We start from the raw sequence: 26372 nt of genomic DNA on the forward strand, positions 1-26372 counted from the left end.
AGGAGACCTGCAAGGAACATGGGTTGCTTCTGTTTTAAACCAGACTACTGTGCCATGAGCCTAGAGCAGAGCTGGCCTCCACATGCTTCAGGGAAACACAGTCCCAGAAGAGCCCATTTTGAGCCTCTAGAAGTGGCTTACTAGCATGCTCACATAGATTAGCCCAAATGGCTATCTCCTTTCCAAAAGGCCCTGAGGATTCCTAGAAATGCTATGACCCATTAAATTCTAGTCACACTTGAAGACCCAAAGAACACCCGAGTACTAGGGTAACTGAATAGAAGTTTTCCCACCTAGTAACATTCCAAGACAGAGAACAGAGCTTTCAACCATAGTTAAACAACTGGGCCCCATGGGAAATCACCTACAATGCCACTAAAACCTGGAGGAGTGCTGTGGGAAGGTCTGTATGTCAAATTACTCTGATTGGTCAATAAATAAAACACTGATTGGCCAGTGGCTAGGCAGGAAGTATAAGCGGGACTAACAGAGAGCAGAAAAGAAAGAACAGGAAGGTGGAAGGAGTCACTGCCAGCCGCCACCATGACAAACAGCATGTGAAGATGCCGGTAAGCCACGAACCACGTGGCAAGGTATAGATTTATGGAAATGGATTAATTTAAGCTATAAGAACAGTTAGCAAGAAGCCTGCCATGGCCATACAGTTTGTAAGCAATATAAGTAAATCTCTGTGTTTACTTGGTTGGGTCTGAGTGGCTGTGGGACTGGCGGGTGACAGAGATTTGTCCTGACTGTGGGCAAGGCAGGAAAACTCTAGCTACAGAGGAGCAAGCCAGAAGTCGGCACACAGCTTCCTTAACTTCTTTGAAGTCTATTTGCATGGCCTCAAAAGTTATGAATACATTATGAGGAGAGGAGAAAAACAGCTAAAAAGTAGACTGTTTTATAAAACACTTCATGATTCTAGGAATGAAGACTAACTTACTGTTAGACTTTACTTGTCCAAAGTCATACAATTGAAGGCTTCAGTGCTGGTACAATGGGTGAGGAATGGGAGAAGAGATTCCTGATACAGCATTACACACTGCTCTACATCATGAACTTGAGTTTCTTACCAATCTCACAAGACCAACTCACACCACAGTGACATTAAAGATATACACAGGACAAAAACTTCAGAACTGCCACCTTTCCTGACTTGCCCAGAGTCAGAGGATGCAGTTGGTAGAAATCACTGAGCCTTTGATGTTAGTGTTCTTAATACTGTTTCCATCTATAAGAAGAAACACCATGGTATGCCTGGAACACTATTGCTAGAACACCTAATACACTCTAATACTGTGGCCCTTGAGGCCAGCCAAAGAGCCTATGTGCTGATTTTAAAGTGTTTCTATACTTGTCAGAGATGCTGACAAGACAAAATGCACAAACTTTTCTAACCTTTCTTCAAATTTCCGGTTCACTTGTTCCCCATGTATATGTGCTTCACTTCTGGGTTGACTGGGATGATGAGAGAGGGAGAGAGTCATTGGGAATGGAGATGGGAGAAAGGTATGAGGGAAATCATCTGAGGTTTAGTCATTCACAAAATGGTGTGCTGAGCAGACTCTGCTATGGGCTTCAACACAGGACCTTCTAGTTTCTGGTGCAAAGGAGCCAAGATAAATGGATTAAAGGAACTGCACAGAGATCTCACAAAGAAAGAAGGGTGTGTAGGTGGTATGATATGTTTGTGTGTTTTTTTAGAAGTTTATAGTAAGTCAAAGCCAGGGCATTCAGCTCTTCCTGAACGAGGGCCCAACCAGATATAAGAAGTTACTTAGCAGCTCTGCATGATAAGAAATATCCTTGAGTCGGGTGGTGGTGGCGCACGCCTTTAATTCCAGCACGCAGGAGGCAGAGCCAGCTGGATCTCTGTGAGTTCAAGGCCAGCCTGGTCTACAGAGCGAGATTCAGGACAGGCACCAAAACCACACAGAGAAACCCTGTCTTGAAAAACCAAAAAAAAAAAAAAAAAAAAAAAAAGAAGAAGAAGAAGGAAAAAAAAGAACATCCTTGAGATTCTTACTCTCCTCACTTCAAATCTAAGTTTCCTGAGCAAACTGCTGAAAAAGTAGCCTAGAAACTCTAAAAATTTTTCTGGTTTATTTATTTATTTATTCATTCATTTTGTGTGTGTGTGTGTGTGTGTGTGTGTGTGTGTGTGTGTGTGTGTATACATGCCAGGCCATGTATATGTCATGGCACATGTAGGGAGGTTAACCTGCAGGAGTCTGTTCTTTCTTTCAACCATGTGAGTTCTAGGGATGAAACTTTGGTCATCAGGCATGATGGCCAATGTCTTTACCTAATTGTTGTGCAAGCCTGTTAATATTCTGACCTGCCCCTTTGAAATCCTGCCCCTTTGAAATCCCGTCCCTTGGGGCTGCCCTGCCTCCTGATGTAGAAGCCTCTTTTTAAGGAAAAACTCTGCCCCTTCCTCTCTCTCTTTCGCTTTTCCTCCCACAAGGTGTGCACCCCTCGAACTCCCTCTTTCTCGCTGTCTCTCTCTTTTCTAACTTTCTCTTCATCTCTCTATTAGAATAAACTATGTGCATACAGCGTCTGGGTTGTGAATTGCTGGCTGCTGCCAGGGCCATAACTGCATGGCGTACATCTGCCCAGCCTGCCGATGCATCTGCGCAGCATGCCAGCATGGTTCCCAGCATGAGTGGAATACCCTTTCCCACATGTGAATAATTCATAACAAAGCCCCCCGAATTAGCAACTAAAGAAAATGATTTTTTTTTTTTTTAAAGAGGGAGGCAGTGTTACACACTTCCAAAGAGCACCATGAACAGAGACTTTCCAGTGTGGATAGCCTAGTTGGGAAGTAACATTTAGAACTCTGACCATTTCTGCTTAGTCTAAACTCAGGTAGTTTCCATGAGCTTGAATCATATAATAGGTGCCCAATGTGCCTGGACTGGATTTCTTGGGTTCTTGGTCACCCATAGACTTCATGCTATATCTAGCTATTTGTAGAAGAGGCGTTCACAAAGAAACTTTAGGCAGGCCAATGGAAGACAGGTGGTCCTTCCCTTCATGGCTTGGCTTACCTCAGAGATGGACCTGACAAATCGGATCCCATCATTTGCTCCTTTCACCTTGGCTAGGCACGCACAGAAGTAATCCCAATAGTCCTTCTTGTTACCCAGGAGGCTAGCCTTCTCCTTCTGATCAAACTGAGCAAAGAAAGGAACAGAGAGGAAGTCTGAGCCCACTGTTGTTCATGCTCCATTAACACAATAAACATTACTAGCTTCCTGGGGACAGGCACTGAGGGAGGCCTCTTGCTGTTCTTACTTTAACTTATTGGCAAACCCGAGTATCTTAATCTCAAAACAAGAGTGTTTTAATTCACAAACTTTTAGATGTGAAACTGAGGCTAATAAATACCAGTTCAAGGTCATATTAACTAGTAAGATTTAGGAATAATAGTTATCATAAAAGATCTATCTCTTGGTACTTGCCTAGCATATACAAAGCCTGAGTTGTAGTTCTAGTATAGCAAACTAGAGTGACTGACTGATAGAAAAAGAAAAGAAGGAAGGTAGAAAGGAGGATGAAAGGAAGGCAAGAATGATAAAAGGAAAGTGATAAAAAGAAAAAAAGAAGAAGAGAAAGATTTATTTTAAGGGTTACTACCATAGTTTGGTGGAAAACCTCCAATGTGATAAGGAAATTCAAGTGAAGAGTCTTATGTCAACATTCAGAGTATTAACTGTGCTGTAACTTAGGGAACTGAGGTAATGACATTTTATCCATTACTCAACTCTCAAGAGTTAATACTATGTTAAAATACATGAAAAATTCAAATGAATGTCAGTATTGAGTACTTTCACATTCAAAACCAAAATGGGCTTAACTGGAAAAGGTAAAAAAACAAAACAAAACAAAACAAAAAACCCAAACAAACAAAGCAAACCCTCATAACCACCTGGTGTCAAAGAACCAGCTGGAGGCATAAGGTAAGTCCTTCCATGCCTGTCTTTATTTCTAGCAGCTCTCTCACCCTCTGTTCTCTGGTGGGATGTGATACTGTAAAAAGTATGGTAGGTATCTTTCTATACCATCTAGAGAATTTCTCCCTGGTTATGGAACAAGATTCAAATGTGCTATTTTCAAATCTAGGCAACACAAAACAAAACCCAGGAGAACAGTAATGCCTCATATAATTGTGGTAAAATGACTGCAGGTCCATTTCTTTCCTGCCTATTTCAAAAGTATGTGATTCCTAAATCAGCAGAGTTGTCTGAGTCAAATTAAGAAGACACAAAAGTTACACCATTAAAATGTTAAAATAATTGTTTGCTTGACTAACCCTGATTTATAAATAGCCATATACACAGTAACCATGTGCAAGGCTCTGAAATTGGCCTTGATGATCTTCCAGAGTCTGCTTTCTCGGAAACCACCTTTATACCTGGCTTGTGTACATATAGTGTGTCTGTAAGGGTGAGACACCAAACTACAGGGTTCAACAAGTTCTCAAAGGTTATAAGTAACTACCCTGCCCTACAGTTAAGAGCTTTGTTGGACAGGCCTGTGACTTGCCTTAAGATGGCTTAAATCTTAGAGGAATGTTTTCAGTTCCCAGAACATCCTGACTCATAAGGGAGGACTGAGCTCTTGGGACTGTTCTGACTCTTAGTCTTACCACAAGGGCTTGATTGTTCCATTGTGCTTTCTGAACCACATCCTGGAAACTGATAAAAGTCACTCAAATGGGGAACAAGAGACAACTGTGACAAAACCAACACACAACAGGAGCCACTTACTTGCAGAAGATACTCAAGCTTATAAGAAAACTTGTGTAAGCTGGTGCTGTCATCTGTGATTGGTTCTCCTCCTTCCTTAAATTCATTGCTTAGTTCTGTCACTGCATCTTTAAGACAAAAACAGGAACATAGGACTAGAGAGACATATCTGTCTATTTTACATTTTAACAGCCCTTAAATTAGCATGCATCTTAGATGTACTGAAAAGTAAGTCTGAGAAAGCAGAAATAACAACAGGAAGCACAAGGATAAGTGGTCAGTGATGGTCACCTTAGAAACACACATGACTTGTAAATATTCAAGTGATATAACTTCAGTTAGGAGAGTGAAAATGTACTAAGATCCCATAGACACTGCAACAGCTTGCTGACTGGGCACACTTTTTAAAATTCATCCCTGTGGATCCACCATCAAGCTAGCACTATGTATACACAGCCAGTCAACAAATAGTTACTATGTGGATTAATCATGCAGTGTCACAAAACAAAACACCCAATACTGGGTATTCACAAAGTAAAAATATTTATTTAACATTTTAGCAGCCCTGGAATTAAGATTCATGTTAGATGTGTTGAAAAATAAGGCAATACTTTCTCTGCAAGGGTGTGTTAAACAAGAAACACACCTAAAAACAAGGCATCAATTTTGGAGGCCCCAAATGGTGGTCTCTGGTATTTAATAGTGTGAAGTTCCCTTTTATAATTTGTCCCCACAGGAATTAAACCATACCTAAAAGACGACTCTGTGAAACCAGCATTGAGTTCTTTTCAGGGTGGTCATGACCCAATCACCTGTCACTAGACTCTAAAGAGGTTCCATTTCTTTCCAACAGTGGGAGCCAAGCTTCTAGCACAAACCATATCGTTCACTTACAACCCTATCAGCACAGGTTGAATACAGGTTTCAGAGCATCAGTAAGTACAAGTAACAGTAACAATGATAACAATATCTGTTTCTGTTAACTGGATGCTTAAGAGGGGTCAGACCTTCACATGTATTTTTCATTAATGGAGTATCTGCCTTATTTCAATAAGCCTGAAATGTTATATAATATGCACTCTAGTTTTAGCACTGAGAAAAGATGAAAAAATTAAATACGATATAGAATCCAAGAAATCTCTTATTATCACCCCCATTTTACATTTAAAGTATGTAGGGGCCAGAGACTCAGCTTAAGATCCTGTTGGCAAACAGCAGAGCTGAAGCAGACATTGGTCCCTTCACCTCTCCAGAGAACAGTTTGCTCCCCTTGTTTGTCGGTTGGGTTGGTGACAGGATGTAGGTTTCAAGACTACTGAATCAACTGTGAGATTTCTGTGAGGCTAATATAGATTCATAAGGCTTTCTTTGAAAATTAGCCACTGTGACATAGAGAAGACTATCTTGTGGTGAAACTTCTAAAGGCCAATGGCAAACACAGATTTGCCCAAACTGTCATTTATTTTCTCTATATGTCTGTATAGATTAAACAAAACAAAAAACACTAAACATTTTAGCTGAAAGTCTAATGTGGTCACGAGCTAAGACTGATGATGTATAACCCCAAGCTTTGTTCCGTACTGGTTCTGTGATAGTAAGAAAGGCAGATACTCCACTGTGTCTATTTTCTTCACTGCAAAAACAGTAGCAGCAACAGCATCTACCTCATAGGACCAAACAAGAAGATTCCATAGGTCACTATCGGTAACATGTATGGGCAGCAGTGTCTTATGTACATGAAACACCATACAAAATATGAGGCCCCAAAGCACTATAAAAAGCAAATCTGAGAAAACGGGTTAGACCTTGTGGGCTTTGGATCTCAGATGCAGACTGTGGACCGCACTAAAGGTATCCCAGACTAAAGGCTTTTACTATAAGATTTGTACTTGTTTGTCTAGTCTAAGCAGATAGGAACCTGGATTTCTAGGCTGTCAGGGAAGTGTCACTGTGACCTCTGCAGGCACAGCTCAGTGACAAATGTGCTGGCACTCCAGAGGATTATAAAAATCAAGCCAGGCAGAGTTGGGGGGTGAGAGTTCTACTAAAATCTGGTCCTTGGGAAGTCATCTAAAAGGGTAAAACTTGGACTCTGCAGTCCACAGAAATGCTGTTATTCTGTCAAGGTCTAGCTGTGGTTTTGTCTGTTTCCCTTTTCCTGCCTTTCTCCAATGGGGAAGGACTACAAACCCAAGTGACTCCCTCAGGAAGCCTGGAAGTAGTAGGCCTGGTACTAAAATGTATGGGACAATGGCCACCAGTGGCTAGGGGCTGGTGTGGGGAGAGGCAACATGAAACCTCCAAGTAAATCACCTGCCTTGGTGCTTGAAGACAGGAGAATGTTCCTCCCCCTAAAGTCAAGCTCACCGAAGTCCAACAAGGGGTGGGGGTGACTCCACCAAAGGCAACTAGGCAGCCTAAAGCACAAAGAGCTGAAACTAGCCCCAGTCCTCTCACTGGTATTTGATTTTGTTCACAAACTAGCTGTGTTGCTATGAGAGGAGTATAAAGTAAGCCCTCCCATTGCACAGAGGCTGGCTATCTGAGAACCAAATATTTTAATATGATGCATACTATGTGTGAACGAAGAGGAAAGGGCTGAATTCTGATAATCAACAGCCAGGGCACAGGCCCAAGTTCCTCAAAACCAAGCCCAATTCACCAGCCACTCAAGCAGACCTTGTAGATCACGGATGATCCTCTGGAGCTGGGTCTCAGCGCTGTTAGAAGCCATGGTGTCCCCCTTTCTGGGATGTGTAGGTCCAAGACAGACTATCACTTCAGTGCTGTGTGGCTGCCAGTCAGCAGTGGTCAGACTTCATGGTGACACCTGTACAGGGAAGAGACCAACCACAGTTTAAAGAATGTAGAGGACCTCCACTCTAGGCCCTTTCCTTGAAGAGATGGATTGACCTTTTCTGTGTGAATCTTGTTAGCAGGTACTCTCAAGTTTGCTTCTGAAGTGCTTATACTCTGACACTATGACATGCTTCTAAACTGTTCTTTGGTTTGTCAACTTGACACAAGATACGTTTTGTTTAGTTTTGTTTGTCAACTTGAAACAGCTAAAGTTATCAAAGAGGGAACCACAAGTGAGAAAAATGCCTCTTATGATTGGCCTGTGGACAAGCCTCTAGAGCATTTCCTTATTTAGTGATTGATGTGGGAAGGCCCAGCCCATTGTAGTTGGTGCCACCATTGGGCAGGTGGTCCTGGATGGTGTAAGAAAGCAGGCTGAGCAAGTCATGAGGAACATTTCAGTCAGCAGCACTCTTCCATGACTTCTACTCCAGTTCCTGCCTTGGTGTCCCTCAGTAATGGGAATGTGACTGGAGAGTTTTAAGATAAAATATACTCTTTTTTTCCCCAAGCTGCTTTTGGTCAGTCTTTATCACAGTAATAGAAACCCTAACTAAAATACAGACTTAGCAAGAAGCAAGATCAACTTAATAGCAATAATTGGTTATTTCTGAGCTGCCCATCCTGTCTCTTAGGACAGAAGTGCCTCATATTTCATCCTCAGAAAAGTCTTCAGTGACTCCCTTACCGTTTTTCCACAGAGGTCAAACCTGCTTATTTCAAATTTTGACATCCCTAAACCTTGAGGAGCCAGCTCTGTTCAGAGCCACTTTTCTCATATTCCTTTCAAAGGAACAGTCAGAAATTTCTAGTTAGGCAGTGTTGGGGGTTGGGGGTGGGGGCAAGAGGCAGGGGATACATACCCTGCTTCTGACAGGGACAGCATGGCCTGTCTAGTAGAAAGTGGCTCCTCCATTGTCAGTGGTTTGAGCCTCTTCTGCCCCGTGTTCTGCTAAACCCGAGGGTGAAAATACTCCTTGACCTGCCACCCAGGAGCCTACATAGCCCTCCCTCCAGCCCAGGATAAAGTACTATTTTAAGCTCAGTCATAGTTTTCTCCAGCTTGGAGAGTCCCCTACTTGGGCAGCTGTTAATGTCATTTAAGGACACAGTAGTGTCTGAAGACCAACAAAAAGGAATGTGAGCACCTGGAAGGGAGTTATGACTATGCATTTGGACTCAAGACCTTTCAGATGCTTTAATTTACCCTTTAAGTATCTTGTGTGAAGGTGCAATGTCTACTATAAGGACAGTAGCAGCCACATTACTGACAGCCTGCTCAGGGCTCTGGTCTATTTTACAGAGAGCACTTACTTTTCACAATCATCATGGTAAGGTAAACACCTTCCTGTTTACAAAGGAAAATCTGATGTTCTGTAACCTAAGGCCCAAGGTCAATGAGTAGAGCTGACTTGATTACTGTTCTATGTGATTTCAAACCTGGGGTTTTCCCAGTAAATCCTGCTGAACCTTTAGGACAGCATAATCATCACTACAGAAAATGACTTAACTCTTCTACTGGCTCCTAGGAACTACCTTCAACTTCAGTGGTTCCCAATAACATGCCACACTGAGTCTATCTAACATGTGCCAGCTCTTACTCATTCAGTGCTGGGCTTCCTTCTAGCTTCAGGAGATGGGACAAGGAAGCCCTGGAAAGGAAATGGCCTTAGCCATACACAACTCCAAATATTTATAAGCATTTTAGTGACCAGTCAGGTGACTGGTCAGGTCAGCATAGGCTTGTCTATTTTTAACTCACAAGCCAACACAGTTGTGACTCAGTGAAAACATAGAGGACTTCTCAAGCCCAGGAAAAAAGAGCCAGGCACTTAGCTAGACCACAGTCCCACTAATGCATGACACAGAACTTCACAGAGTCAAGGTTCAGGAGTTCTTGAACCACTCTATAAAGGCCCCCAACAAATACTGGTACCATTCATCAAGTATAATAGACTGGGGACAGGAGTGGTTTATGAGAAGCTAGCTTCTCATCCCAGTGTTTCTCCTAGGTTACATGCTGAACACAGAGACCAGGTAGAGTTTAGTCATAGCTCTAGAGAGCGCCAAAGCCTATGCTCAGTTAACCTTTTTTTTCCCCTTAATTAAAAAAATATTTATTTATTTATTTATTTATTTTATGTACACAAGTGCTCTATCTGCATGCATGCCTGCACCCCAGAAAAGGGCATCTGATCTCACTACATATAGTTGTGTGCCACCATGTGGTTGCTGGGAATTGAACTCAGGACCTCTGGAAAAACAGCCAATGCTCTTAACCACCGAGCCATCTCTTCAGCCCCTAGCCTCTTCACACAAGGCCCAGGCAGACAGTCTCTGTCTTAGTTTGCTTTCTATTACTGAGATAAAACACCATGATCAAGCTGGGTGGTGGTGGCTCATGCCTTTAATCCCAGCCTTCAGAAGGTAGAGGCAGGTGGATCTCTGAGTTCAAGGCCAGTCTGGTCTGTAGAGCAAGTTCCATGACAGCTAGGGCTACACAGAGAAACCCTGTCTTGAAAAACCAAAAGCCAAACCAAATCAAAACAAAAACCCCTTGATGATTAAAAGCAATTTGAGGAGAAAAAGGTTTATTTCAGTTTACAGTTATAGTCAGTCATGAAAGGAAGTCAGGGCAGGAACATGTGACAGAAACCCAGAGGCAGGAACTGAAGGAGAGGTCATAGAGGCACACTGCTTACTAGCTTGTTCTTCATGGCTTACTTAGCCTGCTTTCTTATTCAAGCCAAGACCATCTGCCCAAGGGAGGTACTGCCTGCAGTAGGCTGGGCCCTTCCCACAGCATTCATTAAGAAAATGCCCCCAAAACCTGCCTCTGGGCCAATCTGATGTCTCTATTAAAGTTCCTTCTCCCCATATAACCCTGGCTTGTGTCAAGCTGACAAAACAAACAAACAAACAAACAAACATGAAATCTAACCAGTACAGCCCCTATTGGTAAGGTAGGAATGACTCTGTATCATCACTATCTACATGTGGCCCTATCATCACCCTTTATTAGATGTTTTGTGTAGGCAGAGAGGCTCATAAGGTACAGTCCAGCTTTGCTGAAGCTGAGCAACATGCTGGCTAGTTTTATGTAATTTGATACAAGTTAACCTCATCTGAGAGGAGGGAGTCTCAATTAAGAAAATGCTTCCATACAAGCCTGTAGGACATTTCCTTAATTAGTGACTGATGTGAGATGGTCCAGCTCATTGTGGGTGGGGCTACCCATGAATTACTAGTCCTGGGTTCTATAGGAAAACTGTCGAGCAAGTCAAGAGGAGCAAGACAGTAAGCAGCACTTCTCCATTGCTTCTGCATAATTTCCTGCCTTCAGCTTCTTGCTCTGCTGGAGAGTTCCTGTCCTGACTTCCCTCAATGATGAACAGTGATGTGGAAGAATAAGTCAAATAAACCCTTTCCTCCCCAAGTTGCTTTTGGTGATGGTATTTCATTATAGCAATACTAATCCTAACTAAGACAGAAACTGATACCAGAAGTGGGGTTATTGTTGTGCCCATGCTGTTTTGGAGAAGATTGTGGAAGAACTTTGGAACTTTGGGCTAAAAAAGCCATTGAGTGTTGAGACTTCAGTGGGCTGTTCTGTAGGCGCTTGGAAGACAACATTGAGAACAATGCTGATGATAGAGGCCTGGTGAGAGTTCCTTAAAGACTCTACTAATGCTGTTTGCTATTTTGGACTAAGAACCTGTGGTTCTAGACAGCTGGGCTGAAGAATTGACTGTGATTAACAAGAGATCAGAAACACTAAAGTGAAACCTTTGCTTTGCTGGGACAATGGATGCTGGTCAGTTGAGGCTGAAGAATCAGCTGTGATTAAGAGAGACCAACATCATCAAGGTGAAGTCCTCTAGAAAGTGTTTCCTCAGGGTCAGCAGACAGAAACTGTGTTCCAGGAGAGGCCAAGGTTCTACCTCATGCTGGTGCTGAACTTAGCTGTGTAAGAGTCACCCAAGTGGTATAGGCTGAAGACATGAAAGGGTCATAGAGAGTAGCTGAGGCTTGGCTCTATGTGGCAGGGCTGCAGTCCCTGAAGAGAGCACAGGAGAGGCTACTGGTCAAAGTATAGCTCAGCTGCAACAAGAGACCCAAGCATTTTGGATATGCCAATACCATTGGTTGACTGCCAAGTACAGCAACAGCCATGGAATGGAGTCTGCCTGAGCTTAGGAGACAAGCTATGTGTGCTGAAGAGAGTGGAACAGAAGTGACCCAGGCCCTGTGGAGGAGCCCAGAAGACTGTGAGTGGATTCCAGACCTTGGACACTGAGTTATTTACAAAGTTGGAGTTTGGCTTTGCTTTGTTTAGATTTTGACTATGCTCTGGTTCGTTGCTCTTGAGGTAAGAAAGTATCTAACTTATTTTTGATTTTATAGGAGTCTGCAGTTGGGAAACTTCAATTTTTTTTTAGAGACAATTTTTTTAAAGTATTGGCATTTGTAAGACTATTAGACTTCTTAAGTTTGTAAAATGTTTTATGTTGTGATGTTAATATTAATGTGTGACCATGGGGATGAACAAGAAAGGAAAGGTTGTAGCTTAACAATGATGTGTTTGTGTGTCAAGCTGACAAGGGGTCAATTATGCTGGCTAGTTTTATGTCAACCTGACACAAACTATAGTCATCTGAGAAGAGAGAACCTCAATTGAGAAAATGCCTTCATAAGATCAGGTTGTAGGCAAGTTTGTAGGTTATTTTTTTAAATTAGTGATTGATGTGGGAGGGCCTCAACCATTGTGGATGGGGCCACTTATGGGCTGGGGTTTTAGGTTCTAAAAGAAAACAGGGTGAGCAAGCCATGAGGAGCAAACCAATAAGCAGTAGCCCTCTGTGGCCTCTGCATCAGCTCTAGCTTCCTGCCCTGTTTGAGTTCCTGCCATGATTTCCTTCAGTAATGGACTATGATGTGGAAGTATAAGCCAAATAAACTCTTTCTTCCTCAAGTGGCTTTTGGTCATGGTGAAATATTATAGCAACAGTAACTATCTAAGAAGCTATCTATCAAGGAGAACAAGAGAAAAACATCTGGTATCCAGATAGAATACAAGTGGCCCACGCGGGGCTATAGATAACAACTCCTAGGTACTTGGCAATAAAGAGAAATGAGTCATAGAAATTACAACCAGGCATTGAGCCTTCAAGGTGTTGTTCTGAGTTTAAAGAAACCCCTGGAAAGGTTATATATTTTATGCTTATGTTAATACAATGTTTTTTTCAAAGAGAAACCAGAATACTTGTTGCAGAAAATGGGGAACAGATGGGTATAACTGCAAAAGGGCATGTGGTAGTAGAGGAAATGGAACAACTATGCTCTGTATCTTGTTTATGGTGGCATGTGTCAAAATTCACACAATGAACTGGACTTGGTAGTACAACCATAATCCTAGCAATTGAGAGGCTGAAACAAGAGGACTGCTGTGAGTTCAAATCTAGCCTGTTCTATATAAACAGCTGGGATATGTAGTAAGACTCTATCTCAAAACAAAAACCAGAGGGCTAGGGTTGTAGCCCTACTGGTAGTGCTTGCCTAGGGATACTCAAAGCATGGGTTCAAGCCCCAGTACTCAAAAACCAAAAACAAAACAAAAACAACAAAAATAACCAAAATCCCTAAACAACAACAAATCAGAAAAAAAAAAAACAAACACAAACCCCAATGATAATAAATAAAAACTCACCTAACTGTGAATTATATTTCCCCTCAAAGAAGAAGTGTGGTAATTTTTTTAAACATGATGGGGGCTCACAAAGGGACAATTTACTTCTGTATGCTAAAAGGAAAGAGTGATAGATTCCCTGTGATGACCACTGAGTTGCCAGGATGTCCCTGAAAAGAAGCAGGTAGAAGAGAGGAGGTATAGTGAAGATGAAGTCTACAGCTTTCCTGCACTACTCATTCCATTGTTACCAACCTAGGGCATGTGACTTCCAGATGCAATCATGAAGGAAGATGACTGCACCCTTAATCCATGAAGCCCATGGCTGTATGCACAGGCAACATAAGTGTTAAAAAGAGGCTGAGGTGCATGCTCCTGGGGGAGGGGAGCTTGGGAAAGAGGTTAGAACAAGCAACTGTAGCTAACATCCAGGCTGGGGATGGGAGCATGTGTGTATCATACAACCCAGTGAATTTTCTAGATTCTAGCTATTTGGAATCTGGCCTTAAGGAAAAGATGTATGCCAATTAAACCAAGATCTTGGCACAAGGAAGCTGGATACATACAAAAATGGATTCTTTTATGATTTTGTAGCTGAGCTCCCAGCATTCAAGAGGCAGAGATAAGTATATTTCTGTGAGTTAGAATCAAACCTAGTCTACATAGGGAATTCCAGGCCATCCAGGGCTACATAGTGAGACCCAGTTTTATTTTATTTATTTATTTAGGTTTTTTTTTTTTTTTTTTTTTGAGACAGTGTTTCTCTGTGTAGTTTTGGTGCCTGTCCTGGATTTCACTCTGTAGACCAGGCTGGCCTTGAACTCACAGAAATCCGCCTGGCTCTGCCTTCCAAGTGCTGGGATTAAAGGCATGCACCACGACTGCCCAGCTGAGGCCTAGTCTTAAACACACACACACACACACACACACACACACACACACACACACACACACACACACAAACCAACTAAATTTTGTGGTGCTTGAGAACTGCTGCTCGTTGTTCATGGCACAATAATATGTCCATGGCACTCTCTATGGGACCTTATTTTGGTTGTACTTGGCTGGTATCAAGTTCCCAGGTCACAGGGTGAACTGTTCCCCATTACTGATTTCACATGCTAATTTTCCAGAGTCTATGACAGTGGTTTTCAGCTTTCCTAATGCCACAACATTTTAATACCACTGGTTCTCAACCTTCCTAATGCTATGACCCTTTAATACAGTTCCTCATGTTGACCTCCAACCATAAAATTATTTTTGTTGCCACTTCATAACTGTAATTTTGCTACTGTTATGTATCATAATGTAAATATCTGTGTTTTCTGATGGTCTTAGGCAACTGCAGTGAAAGAGTCGTTTGACACCCTCCCCAAAGGGGTTTCGACCCATAGGTTAAGAACCATTGTTCCTGTTGTGGTGATCCCAACCATAAAATTATCACATTGTTACTTCATAATTGTAATTTTGCTACTCTTATGAGTCATAATGTAAATATTTAATATGCAGAATATCTGACATATGACCCCTATGGGGGTTACAACCCACATGTTGAGAACCACTGGTCAATGAGCTTAAAACAACAACAACACAACAGGCTACACTCTGGGCAGTCACCTCAGTGACTCAGGAAGAACATCAAAACTCCCTGAGGAGAACATTGCTATCCCGACAATACTGTTTCCATGGAATTCCTTGAAATACTGTATCCTTGATCTGGAGACTTATTAACAAGGGAAGACACAGAAGGGGGCAATCTCCACACCATGGTCAACTTCCTTCTTGTGTCTCTACGCAACTTCTAGAATGATGAAGTCTGCTCTGATGTCTACAACTCTTGAGCAGACTGTTCCCCTAAATCAGAAAATACCAGAGCTTCCACACATGTAGCTATAGTCTTTCTTGTCAACAACTCAATATTATGTTTAAGCTTATCCAAATACTTTAAGCCATTCAACTTCCTGGCAAAGAAGAAAAGACTAAATATGTTGTTTAAAAAAATTATTACTTTTACCTAGGACCAAGTACTGAGTTTCTACTCATGACCAAGGTATTCTTTTAGAGGTGAAGGATGTTCTCTGATTCCCAAATTAACTCTACACTTGCCCAGATGCCCTACACATCACATACAGTATATTAAGTCCAAACTAAGAAACAAAGACACTCAGCCTAAAGCTTACTTACACCATTGTTCAAATGACTAGTATTCACAATGTTGCCTGCAAACTGGCTCAGGCATAAACAACACAGTGTCTGAGGAGCCACATCAGGAAGAATCATAAGGGGAGGCAGCTAGGATGTGGAAATCAACCTTGCTATGCTTTCCTAAGACAACAACTAAGAAGTGACCCAGAGAGAACAGGGTATATCTGGATTCCTCCCCAGTTCCAAACAAAGCGAAACAACTGTAAATTCCACTTTAATCAAAATAAATACATGATATCAAAAGGCAGATGGCCTTTCTGGAAGAGTAAATAGCCTTGACCTGGGTCAACACACCCAGCAGTGTATACCTGGTCACAAACAACAGAGATGGGTGCCTTTGATTGGTACTTTTTACCTTAGACCAGGAAGTCCCATTGGCTTGAACTGGTAACTGTTGCTGAACAGGCAGGCCACACTCACTAGAATTTCACTAAGAAATTCTACCCTATGGTACTCCGTAGGGACTTCCAGAGCCTAGCACAGAGGCAGGCATTTCAGCCCATGTGAACAAAGGCTCATTAGGTGATCCAACTCCTTGGACCTATAATTAAAGTACTTCCAAGCTGCATGTCTGGGTCATCTTTCTGAACCCTCCCTCTTCCAATTATCTTTTAAAGGGAATGAGGATTTATGACATTGCCATTGTTCCTTGAACCTTCTCTTGGCTCCTTCCCTCTCAACAATTATGAGGTTCCTTAGTCATTTCCCTAGATCACAAACCAACCAACCACAATTTGGCCCATGGATTCAGAACAGGGTAAGAAAGATCTGAGCCCAATGCAGTTGCCCTGAACTTGAGAGAATCCACATGTCTTGTTTACTTTTAGTGCATTGGAGTATTTGCCTGCACATATGTCTGTAGGAGGGTGCCAGATCCCTTAGAATTGGTGTTACAGACAGCTGTGAGCTGCCATGTGAGTGCTGGGAATTGAACCTGGGTACTTTGGGAGAGCAGCCAGTGCTCTTAACTGCTGAGCCATCTCTCTAGTTCCTCTAGGTGTCTTTTAAAGAAAATAACAGTGGCTCCAAGGAAAAGGCTACATGTCTAACTTTGGGGCTGGAACCATAGTTCCACTGCTGGAAAGCCCAAAGAAAACATCTAGGAGGTAAAGATGAGGCATGTTTCCAGAACAACTACTTCAACAATGAACTGCCTCCAACAAAGATACATGCCACCAAGATGAGGAAATGGCAGATGGCAAAGGCATTACCTCCAGGGTCTTTGCTGGACCAGAATGTCAATGAGTCAGAGTAGTTGACTGTAATTTAAAAACTGAGTCTTTGATAGTATATGACACAGTCCCTCATAGTTACTTTCCTCATTGCTACTAGAAGACACTTCACCAAATCAACTTAAGGGAGGTTTTATTCTGGCTTACAATTCAAGTAGATATATTCCATTATAGCAAGAAAGGCATGGCAGTATGACCTGAAGGGCCAGTCAGCATTTAGAAAGCAAAGTGAACAAGAAGTGGGTACCTCAAGTTCTGCCTTAAGTAATCTACTTCCTCCAGTGAGGTTCCACCTCCCAAAGGATTCACAACCTTCCCAAACAGCCCTGTCAAGTAGGGGTTATGGGTTCAAACACCTGAGACTATGGGGGTACATTTCACATCCAAACCACAACAGCCACTAAGCATGGCCTTGAGGAAGCTTGAGTAACCTCTGGTGCTAAGAAGCTGATAGCCAGACAAAAGGTATTTTGGGCACCATTATAAAGGAAGAAGGTCTCATTCAGGAATAGGGATGTTTTAACTGTGAACAACAGTGGTGGTGAGGAGCCTTGGCTTCTAGGAATTTTGCATAATGGGAAAAACAGACATGTCTCCAATAAATTTATAAATGAGAAAAATCATTAGAGGCCTGATAAATACTTTGATGAAAACAAACTGTCCAGCACTCATTAGTCTAAGCCTTTGTTCCAGAGTCTCACATTCTCCTTCTATGGTTCTTGGTACTATTTATATCACAGTACTTTATCTGTTAATCATTATTCTTTGTACTTGTCCTAATAACTCCATTACTGTTCCTATTTCCCCAGTTCTTAGTACAGTTCAAGTATATGAAGAATCCTCAGTAAGTCACTTGCCAAATGAGTGAAACAGAATATAGATACTTAGTACATAAACCAAACACAACCTTGAGGAATTAAAATGTCAAAAAGTAAATAATAAAAATATTTCAAATATTTTTGGAAACATGGGCAAACTTTCAACCATTTGTCCTTATACGCAAGAATAAGTGTAGTCTTGATCTCTCATCAAGGGAACTTCTCTTTACAACAGATGGAGACCACTACAGAAAACCACAACCAATCAAAATGCAAAGTTGTAGAGCCCAGTCCTAACAGATACATCTTCAAAACAACTCCTGAACATAAGGCTCAGGGTACATTGTAGAAGAGGGGTGGAAAGATTATAAGAGGCAAGGGATCTGGGAGTATGCTGTGAGACTGTGTCTCCTAGTGATGTAGAAGCTACACCAACAGTTTTTCACCAATAGTCTAATCTGCCTAAATGTGAGCTGAAAAAGGACAACAAAAAACATGTCAAAGTGGACCAAGACCATGGGGCCTCAATTGTACACAAAGAACTACAGGCAACTAGAGAGTGCTGAGAATGGGAAACAGTCTTTCCCAGGGAAGAGCACAACAACTGGTTATTCAACATCAAGTGGTCAGCCCTGAGAACATTCTTATGAGTAATGTTATTCAAACTGAGCAGGTTATATTTAGGAACATATGCCATGTAACAACAATTATTGAAAAAAGAGGCCATGAATTTAAAATACAGCAAAGAGGGATATAGGAGAGAGTTTGGAGGGAGTATATGGAAGGGGAAAATGTTGTGATTATATTATAATCTCAAAATAAAATAAAAAATAGGGAAAATTCTATTTCTTCAATTTTAAAATGTTTCTTTATTGAACACAAATTATGTGCATAAATAATCTACCATGTAATTGTGGAGATTATATTGTCCTTATTGTGAGACTCTTCCAGAACTACTATTCCAAGAATGAGTGGAATAACGTAATTCAGAGATGGACGAGGAGTATGTCCTCTATCCTAGCCTGTATAAACAGACCTACAGTGTTCTGGGTTCTTAGGGGATTTCTCTAGGACCTGTTGTTCACATCTTAGTCTGGGACATAAGGTCCCATTTTCTTGGGTGACAGGACTGTTCACTAATCCTTTCTTAGCTGTGTTGGCCTGGACTATCCAGAGCCAAGGCTCTGGCTCCAGGTTTCAATGTTCTGTGTCCTTTATCAAGGCTGAGCTCTGCCTCATGCTCCCTAAACCTTCCCCCAACCAACTCCTCTAGTCTTTCTGGTCTTACTTTGGACAGAAAGAATTGTGCATCAGTTTGTTCTCTAATGTCTTCCTCAGAAATCATTACTTGATCCAGAACAATAATTAGTACACCCACCACTAGTCCCCAGTAACCTAACTTTCTTGTTAGGGGCAATGTTGTGTTTACTACCTGGTCTTAGGTTGAGTTATTAACCTCCATATCTTAGAACATGATTGTATTTGAAGACAGAGTCTTTAGTAAAAAGATATATGAGATTAAATGAAGTTTTGATGATAGGTCCTGATTCAATGTGATTTGTTTTTGTAAGGGGAACTATGAGCACACAAGACACTACAGATACATGAATATAGTGAGAGAGTGGCCAGATGCAAATGAAAAGAGGCCTCAGGACCAGGCAAGCCTTTATCTAGGACCTCAGAGATGTGGAAAAAGAAGTTTCTGTTACTTAAGCCTAATTTGTGGCATTTTGTCATGGTGGCCTAACAGGCAACACATTTCCCCAGAGCCATTTTCTATTCCCAGATGTGTGGATCTGACCATATCAACTAGGCAAACTGGGGTGGGGTGGTGTCTGGAGTCTAGGTTCTGGTGTGCCCCTGGGACATGACAGGAAAAGAATAAAACTAAGACCCAGGGTGGCAGAAGCTTGAGCTAGGAGCAATGGACACAACACTTTCCCTTAGCAGGAGTAGATGAGTTCTGTCAATTTGTACCTTGTTCAGACTTTTAGACTATTTATGTGAACTTTATTATTCAATGAAGAATGTGATGAAGATCACAGCATGGTTAGATGAGACTCAATGTACATTTAGCTTACTTGAAGTTATCTGACCACTTTCTATCTTGTTTTTCAGATGCCGTGTGTATATGGGGGGTGGTGAACCTTTATCTTCTTTCACATGAAGATTAAGAATTAAGATTAAGAAAGTAGGAAAGGGGAAGAACAGATGTTCTCAATGGCTAACTTTAGCTAAGATTTAAAGTATCTTCTCCATGTTCCTGACCAAGTCTTCAGTTGTCCTGGAAAAAACATCCAGGTCTAGCCGGTGTAATAGCACACACCTTTGATCCCAGCACTTGGGAGACTGAAGCAGGAGGATCTCTGTGAGTTCAAGATCAACCTGGTCTACAAAGCGAGTTCCACAACAGCTAAGGCTGTTACACAGAGAAACCCTGTCTCAAAAAAACCAAAACCAAAACACATCCAGGGATAGAGCTTCAGCAAATTCCTTACAGCTTCATTTCAACTGTCCATCTCTAGTTCAGCTGTCCAAACTTACACTAAATCTCTGTGGGAATTTTGCTCTTGGCCTAGCTCCAAGTACATGAAAACTTTGCTTGACGGTTCTTTTGGACCAAGTTTTTTGAATGCTAAGAAATCCCTGAATGTGATGTCCCCCCTCAGGCCAAAAGTGCAGTACCTCAGGCTACTGTATAGGCCAGCCCATAGGTACTGAAACTAAACTAGGCCACAGTATTGGTAATAAAACCACAGGTTCTCCTACACTTTCCCTCTGAACCACAATGTGCATATGTCCTTATCCCTACCACTGCGATCTGAACCAAATTAAAATGGCCCCTTGGTGCTTTTCAAATGCCAGAGAGCCTCATGAACAAAAAGACCATCGGTGGCCACTATAACCACCAGGCTAAGTGGTTCCAATGTTGGAGAATGGGAGTTGAATGAGCTAGGATAATATAGATACTTTAGTTAATTCTAGTGACTCATCAAAAAGTAATTAGAAAGTAGGTAGTATTTCTCCAAGTGTAGACCCACAGAAACATTCCAATTTCTACCCCATAGTAACTGCTCAAATTGAGGTTCAAATGCTGCTTGAGAGAAGCAGGAACACAATAGCCACCTAGGTGACCAGATGTCAACATGGCCACAGACAAATGTCCTCTGCTTATAGGTACCTCTGAATTTATAGGCTCTAGATACGACCCTTTCTGCTGCTAGGAATGCTTGCAGAGAATGTGACACCTAACTCTTGAGTTCTACCAGTGGTTTCCAACATAAGATCATAGATAGTCAACATACTTCCTCTATCTCAGGTTGATACACTCCAGTCTTGAGTTATCAATTATCTTGCTTTTGGAATCTCCAAAAATCAGAGGTAACCTACCATCCAATCCTCCCCTATAAAGAAAGGGAAGCCAGGACTAGAGACTGACATTTCTTGAGTACTCTGTATTCTGAAGGCAGCAGGCCTCCAGCCTCAAGAACCAACATAGGTCAAGGCCATTAGATGTTATTGATAATTTTGCTAATATAAGCAATATCTTTTATCTCACCCCAAAGAACTGGGCTAAACACTTGGCTCTTAGCCATTCTGGTATGCTAGCCCCAACCCTAAGAAGCAAAGGAACCTGAAACCATTTCCAAATTCTAAAGCAACTGCAAAAATAAAGTAAAATATTAAGAATATATATATATATATATATATACACACACACACACACACACATATATATATATATATATATGTACACACACAAACACATATGGATGACATTGCAGGACTGTATACTTTACCTATTTTCTTATAAAATAAACAATTTTCAAAATAAATGAAGTGGTATACAGAGATAAACACTAAACAATAGCAGATAAACCCTGTTTCCCAAAGCTATGGTCTTTTCAGATCCTTTTAGTGAAAGGAGGCTGAGAATCAGCACTGTGCTTATTTCCAGGATGCTAACAATCCTGCCCCATAACTAGTATTCTGCATTTCAACACAGCAGAACTGGTTGTCACAGAATGAGAGGGTCAGGGGGCAGCAATTCGATCAAGAAAGTCACAACACTAAAAGCACAAACCTGTAGCTCAACATCCTTCCCCTGCATTCAGCAGCAGCAGGCAGATGGCAGAGGAATTAACTTTGCCTCATACCACAAGGCCCACTGCTGAGAGAGAGGCTGTAAGTAGATTAAGCCCTGATCCTCTGCCCCTAAGAGCCCCTGACCCATTTCTCTTTCTGGAAAGAAAACCACCGTGGTAAGTCAGGCAAGCAGAGGCACAGAGAGACTCTGGTCAACATAGGCAATATCAACAAGTGCTGTTTTTCTGCAGGAGGCAGCAGTGGGGACACTGAAGAGTGACACAAGGTATCCTAAGTGCACTAATAGGGAGCTACCACAAGTTCTCTTCTTTTATGAAAATAGGATATCGCCCCGCCCCCTCCCCACCCCCCAAGCCTAGGTGCCAACAGGACAAACTCTCACTGCTTAGTGCTACCATCACACTCGATATACTAAGTTGTCCTACAGGTGTTTCCAGAAACTTCACCTTGAGTACTTGCACCTGGGCACAAAGGAAGTGGGTAAGGTCAGCGAGGACACAAAAAGGAACAAACTATCCTTCCTAGATCGAAGGGGCATCAGGAGTCTTGCAAAGAGGAGGAGTTGGCTTCCTGAAGACTAAGTCCCAATGCCCTCGAGAACTCTTGGGTTTAGCTCCTGTGCCAGGAGTTTCTGGTGTACTGCCAAAGCTCCGCCTTACAGGGCGGCTTCACCGGGAAGTTCCACAGGGTGGCCCCTCTTTCTGCCGGCTCAGGTCTTGGAACAGTGTTGAAGGTCTTTCTAGCCGACCCCACAGACAGCGTGAGTACTGACAGTCCCTCTGGCCAGAGGGTTCTCCCGAGGCGGCAGGCGCCCTGGGTTGGAGGGGACAGCCTCGGCAACAGGTGACTACCCATGGCCCCGAGAAGCCTCCGCGCCGGGGTCCAGAACGGCCCCAGGGTCCCCGAAGTCTCGCCGGCCGCCCGCGGCACTTACACACGCTCGTGGGTCCACCGCCGGGCAGAAACGAAACTTTCTAAGGCCGAGCGGAAGAGTAGGAGAGCGTATTGCCAGCGGCCATGAAGCGCACAGTACACCAAGGGCGCGCGCGGACTACGACTCCCGGCATGCTCCACACAGATGGCCTACAACTCCCATCGGGTGCCACGGGCCGATGGACACCAACTACAACTCCCGGCATGCTCCACGAAGTGGCGTTCCTTTGGGATAACCTGAACAAGCTTTGCATACCCGGTTCCGGCCGGAAGTCATCTGTGTGGACTCCTGAGCTAGGGTTGTTGGCTACAATTGTTAAGCACTTGCGATGCGGCTGATTGGCTTTGAATTGTGCGTGAGCCATAAATATAAAATAATGTATCTGATCCAAAAATCCCCCAAACAATGTAAAAATAGCTCATTAATATTTTGTGCTATTAATTTTTACTTACTGAACTAAAAGAATGAACCCATTACATATTGCTGGACCTAAATTCTCAGTTTTTGGTCCTGCTCATTAACAGAGACATAAATCAGTGTTTGAAATTATGTGCTAATGAACTACCTACCATGCTTATCTTCCTCAGCCCTGTGTTTTTGCTTGTTGTTGCATTGAAAAGCATCCTGAAGCCTAATGCAATAAAACACTGCATTCCAAGACCAGTATCGATGAACATACTAAAGAAAAGGGAGAGTACATAAGATGTCAGCCTGTGACTAGGTTCTGTTCCTTGGCTCTGGCTGGCCACTACTTACTCTGCCTTACTTTTTTTTTTTTTTTTACCATTTTAGCTAGAAATGCCTGTCTGCCTCACAGAACTTGGCTAATTAGTGGCATATGCCAGGCCTCAGCATTTCATGTTTTCAGGATAGAGTCACACAGGAAGGACAAAGATTTCTTAATTAATTTCATGTTTTACGTGAGATGTATATGAGATAACATATTAACTTGATGGAGTTGGCAGTTTGTGGATGGGAATAAAAAGGATCCTCCTGATAGAAATGATTCCCTTTTCTGTTAACAAAGGAAAACAAAAAAGAAAAGGGAGATGTGGGAGGAGATGACAATGTAAATGAAGAATTATCAACATAATGGTGTAAGAAAAACTTGCTCCAACCACAGTCTGAACAGCTTTGGGATATTAAGGATGAGAGAGATTTCAAGCACCCTTATTTGAAACTTAGACCCTGAATAAGTTTATAGAGAAGAAGAAGAAGAAGAAGAAGAAGAAGAAGAAGAAGAAGAAGAAGAAGAAGAAGAAGAAGAAGAAGAAGAAGAAAAGAAGACAGGCCTCAAACAGTGGTGTTTTATATAAGGGTAATGGTACATTTTGAGAACTTCACAGTTAGGCGTTTCATCTAGGGTATAGTTACACAAATTAAGATGACTATGACATCACTAGACAATTTAGTCTTAAGGGATCACAGTTATATTTGGTTCAACATTGACCAAAATGTTGTGCAGCAGATGATTGTAAGAACCTAATATGTCATACCCTAACCAAAAATCAATATAGCATTATGTTTAAAACTCAACACAACTCTGTGATGTAGGTAGGAGTTACTTCTGTACTTCAAAACTGAGGAGACTGAGGCTCAGAGAAGTAAAGGAATACCAAACTCACTTGTCTAATGGACAGAGCTGTAAACTAGGATGGAGTGGAAGGTCCCCGAGGCATCTCTACCCAAGACATTGTCGGGTATACGAAATGCTCAGCTTTGTCTACAAAGGAAAGGAAGCCAGAAGAGGGCAACAGATTCCCCTGGAGTATAACTGGTCTTTCTTTAGACCATCAGCTCCCAAAAATAATGACAGGGAAACTTTTTATTAATTATGAAAACTTGGCCTTAGTTTAGGCTTGTTCCCAACTAGCTCTTAAAATGTAAATTGACCTCTTTATATTAATCTATCTTCTGCCACATGGCTCGTTAACCTCTCCTCAATAGCTTATGTCCTACTTCCTCTGGGTCTGTTGAAGAATCCCTCTCATCAGACTCTTTCCCAGAGTGCCTTTCTCTCCCTGGAAGTCCTGCCTATCTTCTCCTGCCTAGTGATTGGCCATTCAGCTCTTTATTTTAAATCAATCAAAAGGTGCCTATCTCAGGCAGGTGACAAAGGACAGAGACACATATTCACACAGTATACAAAAAGATTATCCCAACACTGGAGTTAAAAATGGTTGTGAGTCACCATGTGAGTTCTGGGGACTGAACCTGGGCCCTCTGGAAGAGTAGTCAGTGCTTTTAACTGCTGAACCATCTCCCTATCCCCTTGAAAGTTGCTTTTTCCTGATAAATCATAGCTATTTTTATTGCTTTATTTTTATTTTTTGTTAATTCTTTAAAATTACTGTGATATGATTTTATTTATTTATTTTTGATTGAAAGAATAGGATCTGAGTTCTACCTCTGGCAGACATGACAATCTAAACTGCCCCAAAGGGGTATTCTGGTGGAATCACCTCATATTACCAGGGAAATCTGGGTCCTCTCTTGGGGTTCTTAGTTTCATTAATAAAAGAATTTAAGAGGGGTTGGAGATTTAGCTCAGTGGTAGAATGCTTGCCTAGCAAGTACAAGGCCCTGGGTTTGGTCCTTAGCTCCAGAAAAAAAAAATTAAGAAATAACTCAGAAGGAGACTTGATGACAATTTTATTAAAGCTTTAAAGAAAAACACCAGGCAAACAAGCTGTAAATCAAAGAAAAATCCCAGACAGGTAGCTTTCCAGAGGAGGAAGATGGAACAGAGAATAAAAAGAAGCAACAGGAAGACACTGTGGAGTAGAGGCCATTGTAGAGATAAAGTCATGGGTATGTTATCATGAGAATAAGCTAGAGAGATGCTGGAAAGGCAGAATCCACAGGACCTGGCTCTGCGAGCTTAGGGAAAGGAAATGCAGTGCTTGAGGAGGATTCAGTTTGGAGAATGGTTGAAAGGGGAATGCTGGCACTATCATCCAGATAGTAGGAAATCAGCTTTCTCTCAATCTAGAAGAGAGAAAATGACAGAGGAATCTTCAACATGCCTTTGTTAGATAGGCTTTGCTTATCTGAACCTTCATGGATGTATTGGTGTCATCTAGAAATTAGCAACAATATCTTATTCATCTTTGTATTGTCTAAATAATTACTTAGTGCAGATGGTAGCACATATTGCATTCAATTATAGGGTAAATATTTAAAAGCTAGTTTGTGTGTTAGCAGCTGTTGCCATGTGGGCGCCATGGGCCCTGGCCCCCGACTGTGAGTGGCTGCGGCCTTGCTTGCTGACCTTGATATTCAGATTCCCTGCCGGTATCCACCCTTCTGAATGCTTAAGGGAAGTTCCTTGTTTGTGTATCCTGCATTTTGGGCGTTAACTACTTAGATGCAAGAATGTAGAACATTGGGTCTGGAATGTAGACCATTGGTAGTGAACTTCTGCCCTCCGGGGGTTCCTCCATTTGTACTGTAAGCCTGTATTTAAGGTTTCTTCCCTCTTTCAATAAACGGCATTCGACATCCAATCGTACGAATGACCCGCTGTCTCTTGTCTCTATTTTTTAATCCGCAGCCCTTCGCTCAGACATGGTAAACGGGTATGGGTAATGCAGGCGTTACCGCTACAAATGGAGGTTCCTACCGAGATCTGGGAAAGAAGGACCAGCTGACGGACACTCTTGGAAGGCCGGCCGGCATTTTACAGGTAAGAGTGAATTGAAATGGGTGCAATTAGCTCACAGTCAGTTAATTGGACTGTTGAAGCAGGAAGGCACCAAAGTTAAGTAAGGA

General features: G+C 42.1%; 1 protein-coding gene across 3 annotated transcripts in view; it reads right to left on the reverse strand.

Annotated features, from left to right (window-relative positions):
• The window catches only part of Fyco1 (FYVE and coiled-coil domain autophagy adaptor 1), an 88692-nt gene extending 65935 nt beyond the window's left edge, over positions 1-22757 (reverse strand). For 2 of the 3 annotated variants that reach the window (XM_076575547.1, XM_006990784.4), the window contains exons 1-4: positions 22602-22757; positions 7440-7590; positions 4782-4888; positions 3060-3185 (exon numbers count right to left, since the gene is read on the reverse strand). In XM_076575547.1, coding sequence (XP_076431662.1) covers positions 3060-3185; positions 4782-4888; positions 7440-7494 — 288 coding nt within the window. In that variant the 5' untranslated portion in view covers positions 7495-7590; positions 22602-22757. Of the gene's footprint in view, positions 1-3059; positions 3186-4781; positions 4889-7439; positions 7591-8482; positions 8622-22601 lie in introns of those variants that run through there. The other variant, XM_042281923.2, reaches the window with a different exon arrangement.
• Positions 22758-26372: the final 3615 nt, after the last annotated feature.

The sequence above is a fragment of the Peromyscus maniculatus genome, chromosome 7 (assembly GCF_049852395.1).
Source record: "Peromyscus maniculatus bairdii isolate BWxNUB_F1_BW_parent chromosome 7, HU_Pman_BW_mat_3.1, whole genome shotgun sequence".
Lineage (NCBI taxonomy): Eukaryota > Metazoa > Chordata > Mammalia > Rodentia > Cricetidae > Peromyscus > Peromyscus maniculatus.